This window comes from Coloeus monedula (genome assembly GCF_965178545.1).
Source record: "Coloeus monedula genome assembly, chromosome: 1".
Taxonomy (NCBI): Eukaryota; Metazoa; Chordata; class Aves; order Passeriformes; family Corvidae; genus Coloeus; species Coloeus monedula.
The window spans coordinates 146,294,497-146,319,157 of NC_138781.1; the positions used below are offsets into that span (position 1 = coordinate 146,294,497).

The window sequence follows — 24,661 nt, forward strand, 5'->3', positions numbered from 1 at the left end:
GACCCATCCTTACTTTACTGTTTGTACAGGGATTGCCATTCTCACTTGGCTGCTGAGGCCAAGTTCATGCTATGAGAATGACTAACCTTAGAAACAGCTGGTAAAGTTCCAAATATCTCATCTTAGGAAGGCTCTGCAGGTCAGTGACCGCACAGTCATTTTAATACAATAGCACAGTCAGTCCAGATTCCATTAGATCAATAGCAGAATCCCAAGGCAGGAATCAGACACCACCGTCAGTCACCATAATGAACTGATTCAGCACTCTCTGGAAGCCTCTGGCAGAGAAACAGAGATGGCAGCAGCCATTTGGAAATACCTTCATTTTTAATGCCTTATAGAGAAACAGTGGTCCTCAGTCTCCAACTACATGGAGAACTTTTGGTTGTAAAAAAATCCATAAAAATGAGAATTTTTGCTAAAATTTGCAAATAAGGCAAAATTTTAAACTAGAATAATAATCTTGGGTATTGTCCCGTTTTAATATTTTTATTAATTGTGCAATATGAAAAGAAACCCCATTATTTCAATTAACTAATTTCTGACTAAAATCTTTTGAAAATTCTGTTTTCCTGGAAGAGTCTGCCTGAAAATTCTCCCAAAAACATTCTGTGTCCCAAATGAAGTAACGCAGTTTTAAGTCATATATATTTCAATTACACAAAGTAGCCATCTCACTCCCTTACTAGTGCTATTCATACAACCTATCCTTGGCTACCTTTTTTACATTCTGTATCACCAAGCATGCATTGGCCAGGGTGTTTATGGTGACTGTGTAGTTGTAGAGCTTAGGAATCACATTCATTTCTTTGGTTTGTAGAGCACCAGAGCAGAGCTCTGTCAGATCTTCATCCTGCAAGCCTAAACCTATCATCAGCTTGTGGTGTGTTTTATTATTCCCTCCACATGCTTTAAGATATTTAGAACAGTAAAAAATATTATTTCTAAAGGAATCACAAAAAAAGAAGTCAAGTCCCCTTATTACTTCAATCTTGCAGTTTAAACATTTTCTTTGCTCCTGCAATCCTGCCACAAACTCAAAATTATCAAAATTCATTTATTATTGGTTGTAAAGATACATTTTAGTTGGGACAAGAGAAAATAAGTTGGAATCATTAAACAAAAGAACAAACAGCAAAGATCCCCAAGGCTGTCTTTTAAGAGAGGGAAATTGGATATCTTGCCCAAAGGACAGACTGTATTGTAAAATGAATGAATCAAGCCTTTAAATCAATTAGACTGGTGATGTCAGTTAACATAAGAGGACAATAAGAGTCTTCCACACTCGGAGGACTAAGAAACATTGCTAGCAATACTAAGGAAGCAAAAAACCACACTGTGAAATGAAAGACAGCAATTTTTCCACATAGTCACACATGTTTTCTTTAGACAACTGTTAAAAGTCAGTGCATGAATCTAAAGCAGCAAACTGTAGCATCAGCTTTAGTTATCAGAAACATTGCACAAATGAAACAATAGAGGGTTACAGGTACAATCTCCAACCTACCAAATGCTTAGAGAAAGGAAAACAACTCAATAAACACTTACACTGAATTAATTCTGAATTATTAGTTTAGAATCTCCAGAAAACAGAAGGTACTTACATAGACCAGAAGAAAGTGCCAGCTTTCACCCCTTGCTTGGCTGCAGTAATCCAAATCTAATGAGGAAAATATAAGAGGATTAGAATGTGTTCAGATCTCTAATGACTCTCTGAAATCAAAAGAAAATGTTTTCAAGACACATTCTTCTACCCTGAGCCTGGAAGTGAAAATTGCAGTTTTCAGCCTCGGCCCTAATTTGAAAACGTGGGGTGACAAACCTATGCAAACTCTGTAGCAGAGGGTCAGCTGCTGTGCTGTAGACTTTCACCCCTAAATCTCTATGTTGCTTTTAATTAAAAGTATTAAGATTCAAGGCCAGGAATTCCTGCAGTATTTAATTTAATTTTCAAAACTCAACAGCTACTCACCTGATTCTTCTAGCGTTCAGGATTTTGAGGATACTCACTTAGAAAGGAACATACCTTAACACTAATCAGTGTCTGCATAAATGTCCCTCTTCCCCTATCCTACAATCAGTAGCCATCAACAGAAAATGTGTTAGAAGAGAGCACACAAAAAAGGGCGCAGAGAGTAATGAGGTGTTAAGACTACAGGGAGGCACACCTTCCTACACAGATTTTTAAGAACTTCTTGAGCTGACCCGACGGGGTGATTGATGGAAATGATGGAAAAAATCTCCATGAAATTTTCAAACCCTTTTTTCAATCCTTCAAGTCCCTTGTATTTTGCTAGCTATAAATCAGTTTGCAGCAGAAAGTTCCACAACGTAGTCACACACTCTATGAGTGTATTTTAAATTTTGCTTGGTTTAAAACCTTCTGGTTTCACTGGGGTTAGGGTACCATTCTCATACTTTGAAACATGTTATTAATACTTTCTCTTCCCACTTCTGTACAACATTCATGATATTCCTCTGTATTTATTCCTCTTCAAACACAAGTTTGATCGATCTTTCTCTAATGAAAGCCACGCCATACTTCTGGTTATCCTCATCACCCTCTCTTTTCTAACCTATGACAAGGCAGGGGGATGAGAATGTCAGAACATCAGAAAGGTCCACAATCAAGGAAAACAAACGAGTTTGTCACTCCATAGAACTAAATTTCTCTTGCAAGGAAGAGCTATCCAAGTTACATCAAAACTCATTTCAAAAGTGGCAATGGCTTAAAGACCAGCGTTGCATATAGAGCTAGATTATTTCCTTCCATTATTTATGCATACTGCAATGTATACACTTCATGAGGAGTTAAGACAAAATGTAGCTCCTTTACATAATAATTGCAGTCTTTGGCTTACTTTAAATCAACTCTTTGAAAATACATTCAAAGTCCCAGTACCTTGCTCTAACACATTTATAAACTGTCATCTGGATATGCATCATTTAAATGTTGTGCCTGTATTATTCACACATCAGTTTTAATTGAAATTGATTTGGGACAGTCTAATGAAAGATCATTTTCACAATGAGGCTATAGTTAACAGCAATTAAATTTGGATACTGTAATGTCACTTATGGGAAAATTGGTCACGTTTGCCTTTCCATTGCCCTGGACACACCCCTTACCTCTTATCTTCTATTCCACCAAATCTGACTGGACTCAGTCCAATTAAATTAAAATCACAGCTATAAAAGTAATTTGTTTGTATTTTATTCTAACTCTTTGATAATGTATCCTCTTTTCCAGTGAAGATTACATCCAGAGTAATGCTATAGAAATGGTGTTTTACTAAATATATGCAGCAAGATCAAGAGCAGAATGGCCACGGGTTTGCCCCACTCTTCATTTTCAGGTGTTTCTCCTCAAGAGTCTGATTTTAGGCTTGGTTCATATTTACACACACTCAAGCTGCCACCAAACAGGGAGTCCCCCAAACATCTCCCCCAGCCTTCTACCAGCACTACAGTTTGCATGGTGACAATGATCACAAGATGATGGGGCTGCACAGTAACTGCCAAAAAAAAAAAAGAGAAATGGCTTTGAATTTATATAGGAATTTGGGAGTTGTAGTTGAATAATAGGGATATTGTTTTCAATATCTCAGGATACTGAAATTTGAATATCACGGCTCTGACAGGATGGGACAGAAGGATGCAGTGAACATGAAAGATGAGGAAGTATGCCTACAACCAGTGACCATGTCACTGAGCCCACACACTGCAGTCAGAAGTATGATTGCAATGCAAGGATGCTTGTTTGCACCACAGAAGTCAGCATAGAGTACATAACCAGCCTGGATACTATGTCTAATTAAGGCAGTTATTCATTACATATTCATTAATGCATCACGGTAGTCCCAGGTCAAAAAGGGCCCACACTTAAAGCAATTACATTTTCCTTTGCATTGCAGATTTATTCATAGAGAAAAAACCCAGCCATAGGAGAGAGAGGAGGTCAAATACACATTCAGCATGAAGTGTGTGTCAGCTCCCACTACTTTTATGCTCTGTCTTGCTCTGCATTGTTGCCAGAACAGATTTATTTTTCTTCAAAAAAGTTTGTGTTCCTGCAAAGCCTAAATAATTTTGCAGATATATTTGGGAAGGTACCAACAAACTAAGTCCAGGGAATTCTGTGTTTTAATTTTACCATCTGCAAACTCTAGTTTGACTTTCTAGAGCTTTGGCCCACACAGGCCCAAACTGTCCAGTCTGCCTGGTTGTATAGATGAGACCAGCCAAGTTCTACCCTCAGCAGCTGAAGATGTCCCATGGTGCTCCTGTCTTAGCACAGCTGAATTCACCCCTGACCCTGTGTATTTTAGACAATGATTTTAAACATGTGCCAAAAGACACTCTCCCTCCAGCCAGGCAAGTAAAATACTTGTCATCCTGATAGATGAATAACTGCATCATTGGTACATTGCCAAGGCAGCCAGCACATCTGTGAGAAAGTGGTCGCTGTTCTTGTTGAGCATAGAGTGTGCTTCATGAATGTCACCTGAGAACAGCATGCACACCTTTCTGTGCCAGGGGTAATGCACATAAGTGGAGATCACTCCCAGTTGTGCAGTCCTAAGAGCAGTAAGAGCAGCCTAAAGGCACCCAGACTGGCTTCAGAGAGGAAAAACTGCACCTGCCAGTATTTCACCTCAGGAATGCAGCCATTTACATTGGCATTAGCTGTTTAGATGAGTACAAGTGTCTGCTGCACTTGAAATAAGATCAACAGCTAAGACAAGGATCTGTTGAAGTCAAAAATCAGCAAATCAAAAGGCCTGTATCTGTCTACAACATCTGAGTGAGTCTGAATGACTCCACCCTGACTTTGGCAGGCAGAGCCAGATTCAACTCAAGCTTACAACAAACCATTACTACTGGACCTCTGCTCTCCTTTGTTTTTTAAGGGGAAGGAAAAAAAAAAACCAACCAGCCCTTTGATTTATTTAAACCCAAACTAAGAAAATTCAACACTACCCACCATAATACCTAAAACTCCTACTCAGCAACACATTTGAAGAGACATCTTTCAGGACACAGAGAAGCAGTATTACCCTTTGTTACACAGACCCCTTAGTGGATAGGCAAAATTATACAACAGACTGGAGCAACTGATGGGAGCACACAAGTTTATTTACTATATGGCTATAGGAAAGGAACTCCAGCAGAAATGTTGGCAGCAAACTCTTACTGCAGCCTAATCACCACTGAATGTCTCTCACTGTCTTTAAGTTAAATTCATTGTCTTTCAAGGCAGACTACAAGTCATGCAGGAGGGCAGGATAGAAAAACCTTGTCCATTCAACCTTGTCCATTCAAAACAACTGAAATTAAGAAGCAAATAAGGGTTATTGCTCTGCAAGGTCAGTACCATTTGTGAGCTTACATAATTTATTTACCATATATAAATACATTGGGTTTAACTGTTAATGTTAGAATTCTGTAGTCAGCTGTTTAACCATGTCAATTGTCCACTCTTGGCTTGCATAGGGGACAAGCCTAATTGTACTGCAAACTATGTAAAGGCCATATTTGTGAATTAATTTGCTTAAGCAGAGAGAACAGGAGTAAACATTTGAAAAATATTAAGAGATCAACCACTCTGTCTTCATGCCGTGCCACAGGAAATCAACAATATCTAACTTTTCCAATACAGAAAGACCCGTTAAATTATGCAATCACAGATCAAACCTAGTACATTGGGAAGTGTACCAAGAAATATAAAGTATGCATGCTTTCCTACATATATATGAAACATATGCTGTAAGTTGAATTACTTTTATTTTTATATCGTCTGTGTTGAATGACTACAATTCTCCTCTATTTATGGATGAAAGTAGACAAGGCTAAGCAATAGGTTAGGTATCAATGCCATATGGAACATGAAGTCCCAGGTTCTCCCTTCTTACTGCTAGACACATTTGCACACAAGTACCTCATACAGAGTTATTCAAGATAGCTGTGGAATTTTCTTTGAAAACCTGCACAGAAAGTGGGACACCTCCCTGGTTTTAATCTTCCATGAATAAACAAGAGCCCACAACTTCACAAAGGCTGACTCATATTTGTAGGAATGGGAAATTCCTTCCACATCCAGGCAGAGGTGGGAAGGACGAAATCACAACATTTCCTAGTAAAGAAACGCGTACAAGACTGGGGCAAACATGTAGAATTAATACCACTCCTGCACCATCTGCAATTTGTGCTGCCAACAAGGTAAAATGTGGAGTAGCCCCTTCCACACTTCTTAAAAGACGCAAATGTTCTCACAAACTTGGGGACTAAGCATTGCCTTCTTGCCCAAACAGAAGATTTTTAGTACAAGAAGTCTGTTAAATAAATAGACAGACTCAGAATCCTGTTGCTAGTTCATGGCTCAAGCTGGATAAATAGAAATATTCATAAAAAAGAATTACAGACATCTCTCCTTCTGCTTCCCCTGCTAATCAACAAAGTGATTGCAAAACCTGTTCAGGGTGCAAAGGCAGATGACAGCCTTCTGAAGCTCCTTCTGTAATTATTAGACAGGCAAAGTCAACAAAATTTAAAAAATGGTTTAATTCTAAAAACTGATACATAAATTTGGATGAATCAGGAATATCAAGTTAAGATGCAGGGTGATGATAGCTAATGTCTACAGGCAGACCTTGAAGACTGTAAAGACAGCTTTACAAGCATGCTGTGTGTTACCTAGGAATGTCATGGTCACGTTTAAAGGTTAACTTAACGTCTCAAGCTGGTCCCTTTTTGAGAGCTGTAGTCTTTAAAAGGTTGATAGCTGAATTAAAGCTACATACAAGGCATCCTAAACATCCATCAATACCTGCATAATTATGATATTTCTGAAGCTGACATCATTGAAAGACATCTTTTCAACCCAAATTCAGATCCAAGCCAGGTTACCTTCTGAAGGAGCCTCTCTGTCCCCATTAACCACAGACCGACAGTTTTGTATTTTTCATCTTCTGACCTTGGAGAGGCTAATGGATTATTTCTAAAGATCATGGAGGATCACTGAAAAAAAGCAATGTATTGTCTGAAGTGTAAGTTTAAACTCACTACATCAAACCAAGACATGGAAAACTACTGCTTAACAGAAGCCAAGGACAGCTGGGGCCTAAATTTAGTGCCTAAAGTTACTTGGGATGAAAACAGAGTGTCAGTGTCATGAAAAATGAGCAGTAAACTTAGTTTCCCCCATGGGCTCTGATGCTCACCATTTCTGTGAGATGCTGTTGTGGTATGAGGAGTGGTTTTATGGCTGTTTCCTATGAAACACTTTTGTTTTGAAAACAAGGTGGTTTTAAGCTTATATAATAAATCAACATTGTATACTAAATCAGGATGTCCCATAATCAGCTACAGCACCCTGAAACACTTCCAAGCTACTTTTCCCCCCCTTCTGCCTTTCCTAATGCTATTAATTTCTCGTAACTCCTGGAGTAAAAGCATTCAGATACTCATCTGCCAAATCCCACTGATGTCTGTGGTAATCTCGCTGTTTTCCAGCAAAAGACCAAGTATTAGAACAACTGAAGCACGAAAGACCACCAAACCCCCCACATTTTCATACACTAGACCAGTTTCCAGGAGCAAGAAAGTACTTCAGAAATTATCAGTGTTAAATGACATTCTCTTTTAGGCAGTTTTAACCATAATACAAGGCTGGGAGTCTCACACTTTTCCTGCCTTCTTGCTCAGAAAAATAGTAATTCCCAATTCTGTGCAAACCATATCCCATTCTGCACATTTTGAGTACTTCAGTTTGAGACCCAGGACCTAAAAAGAGCCAGATGAATATATGATACGACAGACAGGATTCCTGTGATACATGGACAGGTATCCCTTCCTACCCCCTTAATTGTACTGGTCTTATCTTTCAATACCCAGCTATTTGGGGCAGTCTATGTCAATGTCATATTTAATGAAAATTATAAAAAGGAGTTTAGAAACTGACTGTATCTAACCAATACATAGACAGAGATAACTTCTTCTCTTATAAAAATCTGCATCTCTCTTACCAAATGTGTAATTCTTGCACATGCAAGAGATCTATCACCTCCTCATCCAGCTATTGTGGCCACTCTATCAGGTTTGCCAAATTTATGGGTTTCCCTCATATTGTGTGCATGGGGATTGAATTATAACCCTTCCTCTGTGCATTTGCTTCCAATTTTCCAATGACACATCCAGTTTATTACACTATTTGTGTGTTTCCTCTTTAACAATTCTTCAGAACAACTGGTTTATTTCATCATCCCTACACGGGTATGCAACACCCCCATGCACACACACCCCATCCTCTGAGGATTTCATCCAGCATAAGGTCACCCACTGTTGTGCAACTTTCTTGAACTCTTCTTGGATGACATTTTTCATCCAGAAAGTCTTTTATTCCCTGGAATAGCATAGGTGTAGGAATTAACAGTGTTCCCCACACAACACAGCAGGTGATGAAGTATGCAAAGACTTATATTGTACTTCTAAAATACCATAGTTTAAAAGTAGAGACATTTGTACAAGCCCCAACAGTTAGTTCTCCACTAACTCCTACTTAACCATGATTAAGGTAAGATGCATAATTTAATTTGCAATGCATTTAATTTGCAAATAATTTCCAGCTGCTTAATGAGTTGTCACACAGCAGTTGAGCCACAGGATTGTCTATGAGCTCGACTCCAGACTGCAGCAGGTTTTAACTGTGTGACTCTGGCAGTAGCTGAGATAAAGAGGTTACACACTGCTGCTCTTTCACTGCTCCTAGTTTTAATCCTGATTCTTTGCTCACATTGGGAAAGATAATAGGTGTGTTTCTCACCCTCTCCTCTCCTCATCACCCATGCCAAAAGCTAACCCAGGGCATAGCTAGACAAGGGAGTGCCTACAGTCACTGACAGATTTTACAACACCACAAATACCTCATTCTGGCTCATCTACAGCCAGACACATCTGCCTGCAGCTCTAAATTGCCTTGCCTCACATTTGTTGCAGACTAAACGATATGCAGACAACACACACACTTGCTAAGCCTACAACTGAGTAACTTCCTTTAGTCTCTTGGGATATTTCTGTCTTAAGAGATTTGGGAGATGATACAGATCAATTTAGCAAACAAATGACAGATTATAGTGTTCCCAAACCCCTTCTCATTTCCTCTACCATCTCACTCTTTTGTGAGGTTAATTTGTCAGAGAGCATTTAAACTATAGTTCCCTAAGCAATCAGTGCAATGAAACATGCATGCACCTCGGCTTCTTGCACTTAAAACTTACTAGTTTCACTTTTTTTGTCAAAGCAAGCCAGCACAGCGTGCACTAATAGGGGAAAGTGCAGCAGAAGCAAGGGAACTGTCTTAGCTGTAGTAACACAGAACACTTTGAAGGACTCCATTTCCTTGCCCAGAATAAGGATTCAGACAAACCAAGTCCAACACTAATCTAAGAGGCTGGACATAGTTCAGCCTCTGCTGCTGTGCTCAAGGAAGAAATTAATTCTCAAGTTTCCACAGCCTCTGCAATAAGTCAGGTAACAGTGATTACTTGTGGACTTAACTAATAGTTATGAAATTGTGCCATGCTATGCTAACAAAATATTTATACTAAAACTGTTCAAGAACATTACTAGGACAAAAACCTGAGAAACCCATAATGAAAAGGAAACATTATGCCATAGTAACAAAATGATAGTGTTACACTGCTGCCCCAAGTGAGGCTTTTTTCCTAGCTGCATCTAATTTATACTTATCAGTGCAAGCACCTTTCCATAGTCAATGGATTTATTATTCTGAAAAGCAAAAGCCAACTCAAAACATTACATTAAACTGATAGACAGCCAGTCAGCTAGGGTGGGGGGTAGGGATTAGGTACAAATTGTTCACATATGTTTTTTTAAATTATTATTATTGGCTATGTTCCACAGCACAGAGGGAGGGTAGAAGAGGCAGGAAGAAAGAAGTAGGAGGGAATTTAAAACTTACTGGTTGACCTCCCCACCATCTGTGATTGAATTTCTCTCGCCCTCGAAGACTGAAGCTGGCATCAAACACTGGGTCATACATCGAATTGCCAACAATCCCATGTGATTCAGGATAGAGTCCCTTTGTGCAGAAGTAGATTAATTAGTAAAACCCTAATGCACCAAATGCAGTGCTTCATAGCTATCTGCAAATACCACTAAATTATTTTAAAGTTAGTATCTTTGTAACTACATACCAGAGAAGTTTTTTATTTTCAGATAAGCACATTTAAATCTGGCTGTAGTAATGAAAGCAGTAAGAAACTGAATTGTGCTAAATAGCATAAAAACTCCTGTTACTCAATACTTTCAAGTTTTCCACACTGTTTAAAAGTTAGTTTGAGGTCATCAAAGAAAAAGCAAAAATGTATGAAAAGGAGATCAATTTGTACTTTCAGTTCCTCTTCATGAATGCCCTTTCTGGACACAGTAATTCATTCTCTGGTTGCAAGAGTAACACTTAGCATTTCCATTTTATAGTATTTTATCTTCATGAGTGCTTCTGTGAGATAAGTTATTTGCAAGAAAAACAATTGAGGCAGGTCGCCCAAAGCCATGGCTTTATATCACAATTTGTCCTGCAGTAAAAGCAATTTAGGGAGGAGAGCAGAAAATTCCTTTCTCTGGGCCCTCTCCCATCCCAGCCTACTATTTCTCCATACCCTCCTGTCTCATCCATTTAAACATTTGTGCAGTGGCTGCACAAAAAAAAGAAGGGCAAAAAATTGCAGCTGCAGGTGGAGACTCCCTTATGGCAGCTTTGGGAGCACTGTCAGTGTCACACAGGTGTGGGGACAGCCCGCTGCCAGCGCGGCGCAGCGATGGCTCCTCTCACTGCAGGGCTGCACACTGCAGACGGACTGCCAGGGCAGCCCCACTGACTTCGGCTGCTCCAGCCAAGGAACAGCTGCTGGCTGCACTCTGGGCAGCATTTCAGGGGTGGCTTTTTTTTGCTGAGGAAAACTTTGACCTGTAATTACACAGCAGTACAAATAACTGCAAAAGCAGGCATAAGACAGCACAGGAAAGCTGTGACAGTGTATTTCAGTCCATTTCAGCACTTCAAAAAAAAAAAATACTTAAACACTTTCTTCAAAATGAATAAAATACATAACATAAATAAATACCAAAGAGGATGGACAAAAAAGCAGTTATATATACTTTTTTTTTTTTAACCTTCCTTCCCATAACACACATTTCTACCCCAGTGCAACATTTTATCATGAAAAAGTCCTTCCCAGGGACTTACAGTAGCAAGGGTGTACAAGTTGGGGAATGTTTTTGTAGGGTAGACAGGTCTCATGTAAGGAGAATGTGTTCCACAAGATCCTGAAAAATCAACAGCAAATTCAAATATGAGGAAGCAAAGCTCTTAGACATGGAAAACAAAACCTGAGAAAGTAATTCTGTGACTAAATATGATGCAGAAACTAGTTAAATTTTAACTAATTTAAATGAACTTTCTGCTGCTTAACAGCAGTCAGCAGTAAGGGCAGTAGTAAATTTCTCACGCACTCTTTGTACTTCACAACTAATAACTGAAATAATGCAGCCAGACAACTACAGAACCAGCTACATTCCCACAGACTGGGTTTTTTCCTGAGGTAGTCTCCATCCAGAGTCATTGGAAGTATCTTGTTAAGTAAAACAACATGAGAAAACGCTAGTTTATTTTAAGTGATAAATACACCAAAGCTGCAGTTTCACACTGGGCTTTGTGGCCTCAGCCCCCACATCATAGAATCATTTAGGTCGGAAAAGATTTTCAAGATCATTGAACCAACCATAGTTGGCTACACAAATGTGAGGACCAGGACACACATAGGGGGAAAAAACCCCCAACACATTTCAGGGGTGTATGGGCACACACACACAAACTACCATACACAGAGGCTCAATACAGAGAGGCTCAACTATGCAGTGCATCCAGTACTCCACAAACCCAGGGGGATGCCCATTGCCAGGGAGGTGAGTGCAGGGCACGTTTTCAGCCAGTTAACAGGTATCCAGCTACAGCTTCTGTAGCCAGTTATCCATACCTCTGACATTTCTGAATCAAGTGGCAAATTTTGTGGACATCTCGCAACTAGCCTGTAAGCATGCATGATACATATCATATACTACAGATGCCTTTCTTTGCTGACAAAACCACATGAAGGTCACCGATTCTGAGCAGCATTTCCCAAAGCAGCAGCTGTGTGTTACATTAATCAGGGTGCTTTCAAGTCACCAGTTGATACTACCTAATTTAAAGGGGACTTCTGCCATTTCACCTCCATGCTGACCCTTCTGTTGCTCAACGAACAGTGAAAGCAATTGGGCCGCAAGAGACTGTTTTCCATTTTTTGCCAGAAAATAGATTTACTCACTCAGTTTTTCAATATTGGGCATGACCTTGTTCCCTTTCTTCATATATGATGCACGGAAACCATCAACAGAAAAGATGATCAAAGGAGGACGAACAAAGCTAAAGGCAAAAGCAGCAGGAATATAAGGCAACATTTCAAAACTTTAGTTTTTTAATTTCCACTTGCTCACTAAGCCTCCAGGAAATCTAAAAGTTCAGTTACTGTATAAACTACAAATCTATAGTCTCTTACATATGTAATAGACCAACAGAAACTGATAATCCTCACACTTAGTAACAGCCAGTGTTCACTCACACTCAGTGAAAGGGCTGATACCCAGCATAAAAGACATCTTCCCTGAGCAGTTAAAAACATATAACCCATAAAGGCAAGTGCTTATAGAAGGAGATGGAGAAGGAAAATTACCATGCACAAGTACACAGCCCTAGTTAAACAATCTCTAGTTAAAAACCACGTCCTATGACAGCTGGTCTTCTTTCTCAAACAGAAGTCCATGTGGCATTTGGAGCACATTCTGTGAGGTACAGTTCACTCTAATATACTCAAGTTGACAGTATTTCATGTTACTAAACTACTTTTTTAATTTACTACTGCTACTGAGAGTCAAGCCCAAGCAGGCAGATACGTGTCATGGATGGACACACCTGGGCTTTTAATGTCATCTGCTGCAGGGGTTAGCAGCTGTCATTGTCACCAGGAGAAGCATCTCCAAACTATCCTCCCAACAGCACAGGCTGAGCTGCAACCCAACACAGCACCTGAGCAGATGCTTACCTTTAAGGATAATAGTGAGACAAACAGTTTCAAAAGTGCTTGCTTTCCCCATGTTACTCATGTGCTCATATTCCTCACTAAGTCAAGCCTGTACCCCATTGCAGTTTAGAAATCCTTTAAGAACATAATGCTGAAAGTACAAAATTCCATTTAAAAAAAATGGCCTGAACTGTGTTCACATACACCTGAATTTTACTGAAAGCAGAACAACCTAAGCCTTTCCACTGACTTCAGAGGAGTCTGGCTACCTTCTCCATGCATGTAAGTGAAGCAGGCAAACCCAGCAGCAGGTGATTGAAGACCGACAGTTCAAACCCATATATCATCTACCACTACTCAACCAGCAGCTCAAAAGCAAATGCATTACAATATTATGAGCCTAAATAAAGGCAGATGCATTACAAAATTATGAGCCTAACTGTACAAACAGTGAAGCCCAGGCAAGCATCCAACCCACAGTCATTCAGTCTGAATGACAGGGCCAGTGCAAAAACAGGGTGGGCAGAGGTCCAAGGCAGAGCTGGGGACCACTGGCTTTGCTGCATTTGCCTTCCCAGGTGCAAGCAAAACACTTACCCTGCTGGACATTCAGGAGCCTTTATCTCTTCACAGTCGTCATCCACCCAGTGGGTTTCTCCTACCAGAAAAATCACATTGGAGTTTCAAAAAATAAAAAATACAAAAATCTGTGGATACAGCTACAGGTTTCACAGAAAATAGATATATAAAAAAAATAAAGTCTTGCTCCAGTCAATGAACTGACTTGTCATACTTCCCATGAATAATGAGAACATCTTTTCACAAAACTGAACAAGTGATCTGGTTATATTCTATTCAACAAAAATATCCAAACTAGCACTTCTACAAGGAGCTCTTAAAACTGGAGTTAAAAGTGTCCTTTTGGCCGCAGGAGACAGTGGTAATGCTTTAGGCACACTGGTCATCTATTTTAATTTTTTTTATTTTTGATCTGTCAAAACCAGGTAGTGCTGCTTATGTGAATTCCCACCCTCCTCCCATCAGCTCTGATGTCTCCATGAGCTGATTCAGCTGGCTAGAGGCACAAAACAAAATTCATTCTGGAGAAGAAAAACAACTCTAAATAGTTTTCAGCTGGTTTAGAGAGGTGATCAGCTCATGGATCAGGTGAGACTCAAGCTAAAAAAAGCATTGAATACTCTTTCAGAGCTAGATTAGTTAAAATTACTTCGTGTAATCAACTATTTTCTTAAGGTTTTCACTGCTGAGTGCTGTCTATAGAGTGGCTCATGACTTGTACTTTAACAGGTCAATTGAAAAAAAACAAATTATTAACTAACAAGCCTGCTTCCTGAACCTGGCACTATTAAAGGAATTGCAATTCAATTAAAAAAAAAAAACAAAACAAAAAACATCATAGAAAAGACCTGCAGGAAATGTGAGCCGCAGCAATTCCAACTGACCATGACAAGAGGTGGAAGGACAATTTCCAAGAAAAAAAACCCCAAACAACACATTATCTTCAGATAGGCAAAGGCACAAATAAAGAGGAAACACTGTTCTCACATAAGGCTTAGTCCTGTCAGAGTTCCAGGGTCGTTGAGATAGTTTGTTATTAGCCAATTAAACAATTATGTACATTAAAGCTGGAGACAAATTCCTCTGTCTTGGCCCCTGTAAGAGAAAGCTCACAAAAAAGGCAGGAACTGGAAATGGTACCAGTGTTTAAGTGGTCTCAGTTTCAGGTTTCTTTGGGACAGGGAAAGACAATCTACAGGAATTTGTTGGAAAAATACATACTTCATTTGGATTCCCAACAGCAAAACCCAAGTAAACAAAAAGGCCCATTTTCAGTGTATGGATGGATCTGGACTGTTACAATTTTGTGAACATAAGCATTTGTCCAAAATGGTGAAACAATTTCAAACTGTAACCCTTGCCCCAGTAAAGTCAATGAATGAAAAAAACTAAGAACTAGCTGAGATACAAAAGCAAAAAACTGTAGAGCTCATTATCAAGGATCAGAAGACCTGCTGTGAATGGCAGACACATTAGACAGGCAGGATGCACTCTAAAAGAGCAGAACAGTGGATGAAAATAAAGTCTTTGTCCACCCACCAAGCCCTGCGGGATGTTCTGCAGCCAGGGTGTGTCATGGTCATCTGCAGCCCATGGCACTCACCTGCGAGTAATAAATAGCTCTTGGATTCTTGCAACTCCTCTTCCACAAGAAACAAAGCCTACAGATGTTAGGCCAAGTAGTTTGAGCAGCAGCTTTTGTGGTGGGGGTGGAGAGAGGTCTTTGGGACAAAGATAACGTATCTAGGAATGCTCTGTTCCTTCTGAGATCATTAGATATCCCTGCACTCCCTGTGATGCAGACAAATGCATCTGAACACTTCAGAGCTTTGCTCTAAACTCTTCTGCATCCACCTCTGCCTCTTCTCTTTCTACCATTATCGCTACAGGCAAAGATAACGTCGTTCTACAGATTATTTGTATTTACCTCAGCTAGTACCCAGAAAATTACAAATGCGATTCCCATTTCCCCCACCTCCTAACAACAACAACAACAAAAAAGTAAAAGCTAAACAAGAAGTGTTCTTCCTTGGGATGAAAACTCTTTACCCACAAGACTGTCTTCTATTCGGTTTGGAAAGATAAGAGGTAGAGTGACCAAAGACGTACCTTTGCAAACGACTTGGTAATTAGTACAACAATCTCCTCTACTTAAGCAGTCTTCAGAGCAGTGACAAGCATTGTCATCATTCCTGGTTTCTCCACAGCGATCTTTGGTACACTCCCAGCCCCGAGCTAAAATATTCACAATGTAAGCAAGAATAGAGATTGTAATCAAAACAAAAAGTATTCATCCACATTGTAACAACACTCTAGTCGTTAAAGCAGGTATGCCAACCAGAAACAAAAAGGACCCTTGTCGCTTGCAAGTGCAGGAGGGCTCCTCCACAAGCACACTTGGGAGTATTTCTGCCACCTGCTCAGGTGTTGTGTTCCAGGCTTTGTACAATCTGAATGCCAGGAAAAGTGTGGAAAGGAAAAGACAAAAAGGGATCTTGACAGATCAATGGTGGGACCTAAAGAACAAACTAAGAATTCTGGCATTTCTTGGGTAATCTTTGCTTTTCCTCACAACTACTACAGTCCCCAGTTCAATCCGTAGAAAATTACAAAGTAGAAAAGAGACTGTGTGAATGCAAAATGATGCCTTACTCTCACCATCAGTTCCTCACCCATAGTGCAGATCCAGCACCAACTGCAAAGATATGAAAAAAAAAGCTGTTCTTCAAGGAAAAGCATGGTGTGGCTGCTGTGAAAACTCCAGCTTTTCTCATCTTGCAAATGAATTTAAGATCTGGCCTGTCTAAATAAGGTGCTCTCTGAAGGGTAGTACACTCCTTTGGAACAGGGCCTACAGTTTTAAACATATGGTTTTCCATAGTAAGGCCCACCCAAGAAACTTTAAAAATCACTTTAGACAACAAGCACCCAGTACAAAACCACACATCAGAGCAGTCTTTTATGCCCTTTTCTGCTTCATTTGGGGCTTTTTTCTATAAGTGTGTAATATATACAGATTACACGTGATAACTGCCTGAATAAATGCCTGTGGGAGTATATGACCATTAGCACAACAACCCCAGGGGCTATACAGGTAACCATATGTATATGTGTATGTGTCTGCTATGGACAGGAGGGTGAGGAACTGAAATTCTGCCCTTTGGTAGCAGACATCCTGCAGAAAGTCTTCAAAAAGAGCCTCTCATTCTGCAGCCATTTACACTAGGGGTGAAACAGCATCAGCCTAAAATTCAGACATTTTTGTCCTGGAACAAAACTTGTTTTTCAAACTAGATTAGTTCACCCTTTTTTGGTACCAATTTATGAAATTATATAATCATTAACAGAACTGAGGAAGTCAGGACTTTCAAGCATGGAACATCCACGGGCAGTGATATTTTTAATCATGAGACTTTTCCTCTAGGTGCTTAGTAAGTGTAATACTTCAATAAAGCAAGAATAAGTTCAATGGCAAAAATAAAAGGCACCTGTGTCAACTCTGACCACTGTGCAAACACTGAAGGAGATGGGTACAACTAATAATTTAAATGCGCTATGCTAAGAAGTAAAATATATCTCATGTCTTTCTTTGACGTTTTCTTTGCCTATGACTCATGGAAAAAAAAAAAAGCCAAAAAAAAAAGTGAAACTATTGCTATATTTCCATCCCCAGGGTCCAATGAATTGTAGTCAAATGTTTCTACCAGTGTGGTATATGCATCCTAACTCCTGGATATGATGGTCTGGGGCACAGGTAGCAAGCTCAGGCTGTCTCCTGCTCCAAGAGGACCTGCACCCCTTCAGTGCTTCTAGCTACTAAGGCACACTCACAAGTGAGCCCAAATTGCTCCAATATTAAGTTATCAGTTGGGATGAAAAAGGATGGCTGACACAAAATGATCAATATCCAGTTTTTACCACGGTTTTTATTATTGCTTTTGATTTAGTGTCAGAAGATCTGCTTTTCTGTGCGGTATAAAGAGTACCCTGCTTTTTCTGCCCATGCAGTGAGGAGCAATAGGTGCACAATTCCTACTGCTCCTTGCAAGGAAATATGGGCTGCATTTTGGGCTGAGCTGAGCCTGCCCGGCCAAGGCAAGGTGAGGAGGAGATGCAGGTTATGCCAAGGAGTGCTGGCTTATCAAGCAAGTCCTGACCACTGGCAGGACCCAGGTGTCAGCAGCGCCTGGCAGTGCAGGACAGGAGACACATCTTACCTGTCTTTAAGCACAGCTCATCAAAGTCAAAGCAGCAGCTGTTGTAGCTCTTGCACAGGTTGTCACAGCGGCAGCCAGGAGGCTCTGCCTCTTGAAGTTCAAAGCATCTGTTTTTGCAGGAGCCAGAGGTATTGATCCAGGGGGAATCTGACAGGACTGTGCGGAACAAGAAACAGGGCAACATCTGTCAGTTTGGCAGCAATGGGACACGCAGCTCAGCCTGGAGCCACTCAAATGAGCAAGACCTTGCTTGCTCTGGGAAAGGGAAGGGAGCAGGGAGAGGAGAATTGCTCGAAGAAACAAGAACAAATTCAAAAAAACTTGTTCTTTTGGGGGAGAAAAAAAAAAAAGGAAGAAGCATGCTGTGATAACATCCTGCAAAGAAACAGCCCTGGCTTTACCTCTGTAACAATCAAGAGATCATTAGCAGAAATGTATTGAAGTCTCCAAGGCCCCATTTCAGGAGCTGTAGCTATTCCACAGAAGCAGGCCTTTGTTTTCAGAAACCAAGTGACATTTTCATGGCTGGCTGGGCAGTTTACATAGGAAAGGACTCCAATTAATCCACATGCAGACAGCAGGACTTGGTTTGCTACACTGGAAGGTGTCAAATCAATGTGAAGCATGAAAGAAAACTTTAAAATGCTCTATAAATTAATGGAGAAATAAAGCGAGGCTTTTTGGTGGGCTTCTACAGAGCACCAAATTATAAAAACCTTAAAAATACAAAAGTATTTAAGAAAATAATAGTTTTTATGTGTATAATTAAATGGAGGACTGCCAGTCTGAAAACCATGAATAATGTATTAGACTTCAATAATCTATTAGTAAGGGCTGTTAATGTCAAAGACTATATGTCTGCTCTTTTCTCAAAACTTACTATTTTATACATTGAATCTATTTTAGAAGTTTTTCTTATGAGAGAATCCTACATCACGGCAGGAAAATTGTGTGCTATTCTCTAGGGTTAATTGTATTTTATGAAATAAAGTAAGGAATTTATGTTATCCTTTAAATACAGAGGTGTTCCAAGGAAAATTTCACAATGCCTTTTGTTCCTTGAGAGACCTCTTAAAATTTAGTATTTGAAATTGTCTTGTATTTTGTTTTCTTTTAGGCCATGGTTTGGTTTTGGGTTTGGCAAACCTCACCATCATTAGCAGTATGACTTTTAGAGGACTGACGCAATGGCACTTTTGGGAAATAGTTGCTCTGCTATTTTCTTATGTATTTTTTCCCCCTACACTTTTACATAGCTGAGAGTTTAGTTTCCACATAAATGGAAGGGAAATCTCTTCCCAAATCAGGTGGCATTAACTGAACACTGTGAGAATGGATGGAAAAGATGATGAAGGGGGAGTTTGGAGGTGGTGTCTCACCAGCTCTCATCCCAAGCACTACTGCTCCACCACTTCCCTTGAAGGGGCACTGGCTGGACACCACTACAAACCACTTCAGGGAATAGGAAGCCTGTCAGAAAATACATGCTACAGCAAGATCATAGGTAAGAAACCTACATGTACCATGGTTGCAGTCGTGGATCATGGCAGTGTTGAGGCACACTCACATGACTGCTGGAAAAGGTAGTAGCAGACAACTCTGTGTCACTGTTTTGTGGGTGTTTTCAATCAGGTCAGCAGTGCTTGGGGCAAGTAACATCATACACACAGTGAAGTTTCACTCTATAGGTACATACCCTGCAAGCATGCTCTTAGTGAGCCATCAGTATTTTGGCCATCTGAAATTCCAAGGAGCTAAAGATTGTGCATCTATGCTGGCACTACACAGATCAGTATTTTCTTTGCTCACATAAGTAGGTCACAAAGCTATGTTAAAAATTAATCACATGAGAATTGTTTCAAATCATGTGAACACTCAAATTTTAAGAGCTATGAAGACCTGGTCCTTATTTTTGATGACAGCTGCTTCTTGCCAAATGCTTCTGAAAATCTGTTACCAAAAAATATTTTCATGTTATTTAACCTCTTCCACTACTTTCTCTTTTGGAAGCCAGGTAATATATAATCACAGATCCAGTAAGCTGGAAATCAAAGGTTTTAGAAAAACTGGAAGGTATTACATACCAGCATATAAACCTTACCCTGGGCATTACCCTTTTCATTTCAAGGGGCTGGTAGGAAGATCTTTTCAGAAGGAAAAAAAAAAAGCCAAACCAAAAAAACCAAACCAACACATCAACATGTGTGTAGGAAAGACAAGGTGTAAATCTGACTGCAGATTACATAAGAGACAGTTAACAGCAGATCAAGGACATGTTGTAAAGAGCAGCTCATTTATATCAGGAAACCACTGGAACAAACTGCCCACAGAAGCTGTGAAATCTCTGAGCTTGAAGATTTTGAAGAAGGGCTAGGCCAAGATCTGTCAGAAGCACTTCTATAACAAGTGACCAGGTGTTGGGATATGGAGGTCTACATGGCTGTTCAAGGTCCCATCCAGCTCCATCTTCTATAACTGCAAAGTAGGGTTTCCATTTCATGTAAGAAAGGTTTAGCCCACCTACCTTGTCTAATTTTTTCACATATATTGACAACTACCTCATTAATGATGTAGAAAATCATCCCAAATCACTTAGCAAATTCAAGTCACACCTCCTGAGTCAATGCAGTTTCCATACTGCAGCACAAAAGAGGACTTGCTGAATTTCTCCAAATACATTAAGATCACTCCTTTGTTTCTCGTGCTTGACCTTGCCTTTGCAGCCAGACTATGATTTTCAGGTCGTGCACAATGACATGGCACAGGTACTGGCGCATGCAAAACGTTTGAAAATATATCATCAGGAGCTCTATCCCTGGTGAGCATTTTCAAATTAACAGAAACCTCTGTACAGAACAAACTTAAACAATTTTAAATCCTTTCCAAAATTCCTGCATCCCGTCACAGCTCCTGCAGTCAGATGATGCAGCAGGCACAGGGACCTCAGCATGAAGATCCTTCTGCCCTTATTTCATACATAAAGCTTGTCACATTGTTTTCCATACATTCCTTTTATTGCCACTAAGCTCAAAACAGCCATCTAATTGTCTTCAATGTCATAGGTTAGAGAGTGAAGCTAAATAGAGCAAGAGTGTCTTTGTGATTCAGTTCATGGAAGTTGTTACATTTCCATTTTAAAGGTGTTACATTTATCTTAGAAAGTGCCATATCAAATTATTTCCTTTGATTCTATCTGACTACAAGGTTTAAAAATAATAAAATCCATTTATTTTCAGTAGTGTGTCAAACAGTCAAACAAAAATAGACATGCTTACAGAGGCATTATAGGAAGGAGACTACCTGGTAACAATTTGCCATTTTGGATCCCATATGGAACAACCAGATACTTAAACAAAACATCTGGAGTGCTAGTTCTGCTAAATAATACTCCTATTATGAACTTGCATTTCATTGCAATGAGTTAAATACAAATGAAAAGTCAGATAAAGGAAAAAATACAAGTGTTCCAACAGAAGAAAGGTGTGACTCCATTTTTAATGGCATGCTTAAAACTGCAGTGAGAAGAGATAGAAAGACTGCAGTGTTTCTCCTTCCAAAGCATTAAGTTATCTTGTTGTGATCAAGAACCATGCTTCAAGAGATTACTAAGGCCATTTTCCCTGAAAGTGCTTAAAAAGATGGCTAGGAAATTCATTATCAAGTAACATACAAAGGCAAAGTTATGAAAAAATGTGAGCTTTGGTTCTCTAATGTCTCTTAGAAATTAAGTAAAAAATTTATTTCAATTAAATAATTTGTTGGGTACAAATATTAAACATCTCAAGTGTATAAAGACATCTGGGCACTGTAAAAGGAGAACAAGAAGGGGTGTTCTAGGCATTGTTGTGGTACTTCGGCATGCATTTACAAGGGACTAGGAAAAAACCATATTGTTTTTGGCTCAGAGCAGAGTTCTACACTAGATGAAAACTAAAATTTGCTTACAATCATGGCATACCTCTGGAGAAATAATGGATTGGTTTCTACAATAATGCTTGGTAAACAAAGTGTTTTGTCAATATAAAATAAATAATTCTCAACACCAAGACACTTGTAAGCAAATAAGCTAAAGAACAGTGAAATTGAAAAAGAATTTATACCAATCTGTTTTTCTGGATATTTCATTGGACTGCTCTTCTAATGAAATATAATTGGAAGTCATGCAATTAAAAGTGACTAAGTAGGTTCTTTGATCACAGTGCTTTCAGTTTGCTAAAAACCCCACAGGTCTCCAGTGTAACATTTTACTGTCTATACTGTGACTGTACTCCTTCATTCTTTGCCATCATATTTTTTTTTCTCCATTTTTTTTTCTCTTAATAAAAGTAACCAAGCCACATAAACACAGAATGGAAAAAATCCTCCATTACTTTTGTCTCTCATTATTGCATCCTTGACTGGACTACTTCAATGCCAGATACTGGGCCAATCCCACCTGCAAGCAAATTTTCAATAGACTTCCGAAAGTACCCCATCTCCTGCCCTTTTTCCTAATAGTAAGCAAGTAGCTAATCCTGCTACTGGAAGGAGCACACAGCTCCTGTTCCCAGCCCTTGCAGTGTTGAACAGTGCTGGCTGGCTCAGCAGAGTTGGCACTGATCAGCTGCAATGGAACCCCAATATCAGACCTTTGGGACTTCAGTAAAAACCAGCAGAGCCCTGCCTAGACAGTCACCAGTGAAAGCAAAGCAACTGGCACTCAGGTGTTGAATACCTGAAATGCAAATCCTTCCCATCCCTATTACACACACTACACATCTCTTCTACAGTTAACATCCTAGAAGATTTTAAAAAAATATATATTTTTCAAGCAATTTTTTTTACACATATAAAGATCAAAAGCAATAGCCACTATCTTCTTGATTACCTAAAATGCCCCTACTCAGTGACCAGCAGCCCTGATAGTGGCTGCGATTAGACACCAATTCCTCAAAGAGAGAGGACAGGAGGACACAGATACATCACCAGGAACACAACAAACTCTAGCCACGGCAAACAATTTTATAATTAAAATTCACAAGCTATCATTACAGACGGGCATTGCAAATGAAACCCTTTCACTTCAGTTACGTTAACCAGCTCTAAGTCAATGACCGCAAGTTTCCTTTCTCCTGCCAAAGGAACAGACACAAGTCAAGCCTGCTTTTTTTTTTTTTTTTAATAAAAAAAGTCTAGTGCTCTGGTTCATACATTTTTCCATTTGGACTATGCTTGAGCTCATGGAACCCTATACTGCCCCACAACACAAATAACAGTTCCTCCTGTGGCATGTTCTTGCTGTCTTCCAAAGAAAAAAAAGTAGAAGGCATAAGAAAAACAGAGGACTCGGTGACAGCACATCTGCACGAACACCTGCTCTGCTCTCCCGGCCCTCTCCGCCGTCAGATGTCTGCCGTCTACTGTTCACAAACCAGCATGACCTCAGGAACCACAGAAATAACCAAAGCTTTTCTCACCAGTGCCTCTTGAAAGCATTAATCAAGTTTCTAGACACCACTTCAATAGCTACCAAAATAAACCCAACACCCTTAAAGCCATCAGGGAGTTTCTGTTAGGGCTAGAAGGAAGCCATGCAGAGTACAAAACACTGCAAACACTTCAGAGGAGCTGATGAGACCAGTCTCTGTGAGACTGACAGTGCTCAGTCCTAAAATAAGCTAAATTTTCCATAGTCACATGCACACAGAGCAAAAGTTTAAGTAAATAGGAAACCTATAGGTGAGTCCCAAAGGTCAACTGACTCGGGCTCAGCAAGTTATTTGTTCTTCTCTATATCCTAGAGGGAAAAGAACAAGCAAACTACTGTTACAGAGTAGGAATGTTTTCTAACCACAGTCTATAACACAAGGGTATATAGTGATGTACAATTTACGTCTGTTACTGTACCTGAGACCGGGCCCTCATCCCATTCTTCAGATCTCCTAAATCGATTTGTTGTAAATCCCATGCAGACATTTACTCCAAAGGCAAAAGCAAATAAGGATATAACCTGCAAAAGTAAAACAGCAAAGTAAGCAAACTGCACAAGAAGCAGGACTTTTGCACTAACAGCATTATGCATAAAGGGCAGAGATAGTCCTCAGTACATTGGAGCTCCCCAGCACTGCAGTTCCCATCACTGGAGTAGCAGCTGACAGCGTCACCGCTGGAGAGAAACACGAACCAGAAGGGGTTTATGAATAAAACATCTCTTTCTGAAGCTGAAACGTTCCTTTTTGTAGGAACTTATTCAGACGAGACGGGCTGCTCCTCCTCTGAAAGCAAACACGCTCCTCTCCTCCCCTACCTGGTGCGAGTGGACGCAGCCCTGCTTAGCCATACCAGGGAATTCTTGAAAAGCCTGCTCCGCACCGCCGCCTTTTTTTATAGTGAGCGCAGAGCTCTGTTTGCTCGGGGAGTTCGGGCTATTAGCTACGAGTAATCCCACCTGGTGAGGTTGACAGGCTCGTGTGATTTGTCCAGGGGGTGATTTCATCATAGTTCACTCACAAATCGCAGCTCCGACTGCAAGAAGCTCCAGGCATCATCCCTCGCTGCGCCCTCCCCCCAAACGCACACCCGCGCGCTTTTATGTGGTTTCCTCTGGCAGAGCAGGGCTCGCTTGTGCCGCTGCGGCCAATAGCTGTTCCTGCTCGTTTTATTCTCCTCGCAGGAGTAACATGCTTAAAAGAGAAACCAAATGCGGCTCCATCTGGCTCGGAGAAGAAGCGGGGGGAAGCTCGCTGG

At 40.1% G+C, this 24,661-nt stretch overlaps 1 protein-coding gene across 1 annotated transcript in view; it reads right to left on the reverse strand.

Moving 5' to 3' along the window:
• Positions 1-24,413, reverse strand: part of ENPP2 (ectonucleotide pyrophosphatase/phosphodiesterase 2) — a gene marked incomplete at its 5' end in the record, with an annotated part of 56,495 nt that extends 32,082 nt beyond the window's left edge. Inside the window, 9 exons of the mRNA XM_082288184.1 lie at positions 1,605-1,660; positions 9,980-10,099; positions 11,267-11,346; positions 12,387-12,484; positions 13,737-13,797; positions 15,828-15,953; positions 17,936-18,091; positions 23,822-23,924; positions 24,222-24,413. Of these exons, the coding sequence (XP_082144310.1) occupies positions 1,605-1,660; positions 9,980-10,099; positions 11,267-11,346; positions 12,387-12,484; positions 13,737-13,797; positions 15,828-15,953; positions 17,936-18,091; positions 23,822-23,924; positions 24,222-24,413 (992 nt within the window). The remainder of the gene's footprint in view (positions 1-1,604; positions 1,661-9,979; positions 10,100-11,266; positions 11,347-12,386; positions 12,485-13,736; positions 13,798-15,827; positions 15,954-17,935; positions 18,092-23,821; positions 23,925-24,221) is intronic.
• Positions 24,414-24,661: the final 248 nt, after the last annotated feature.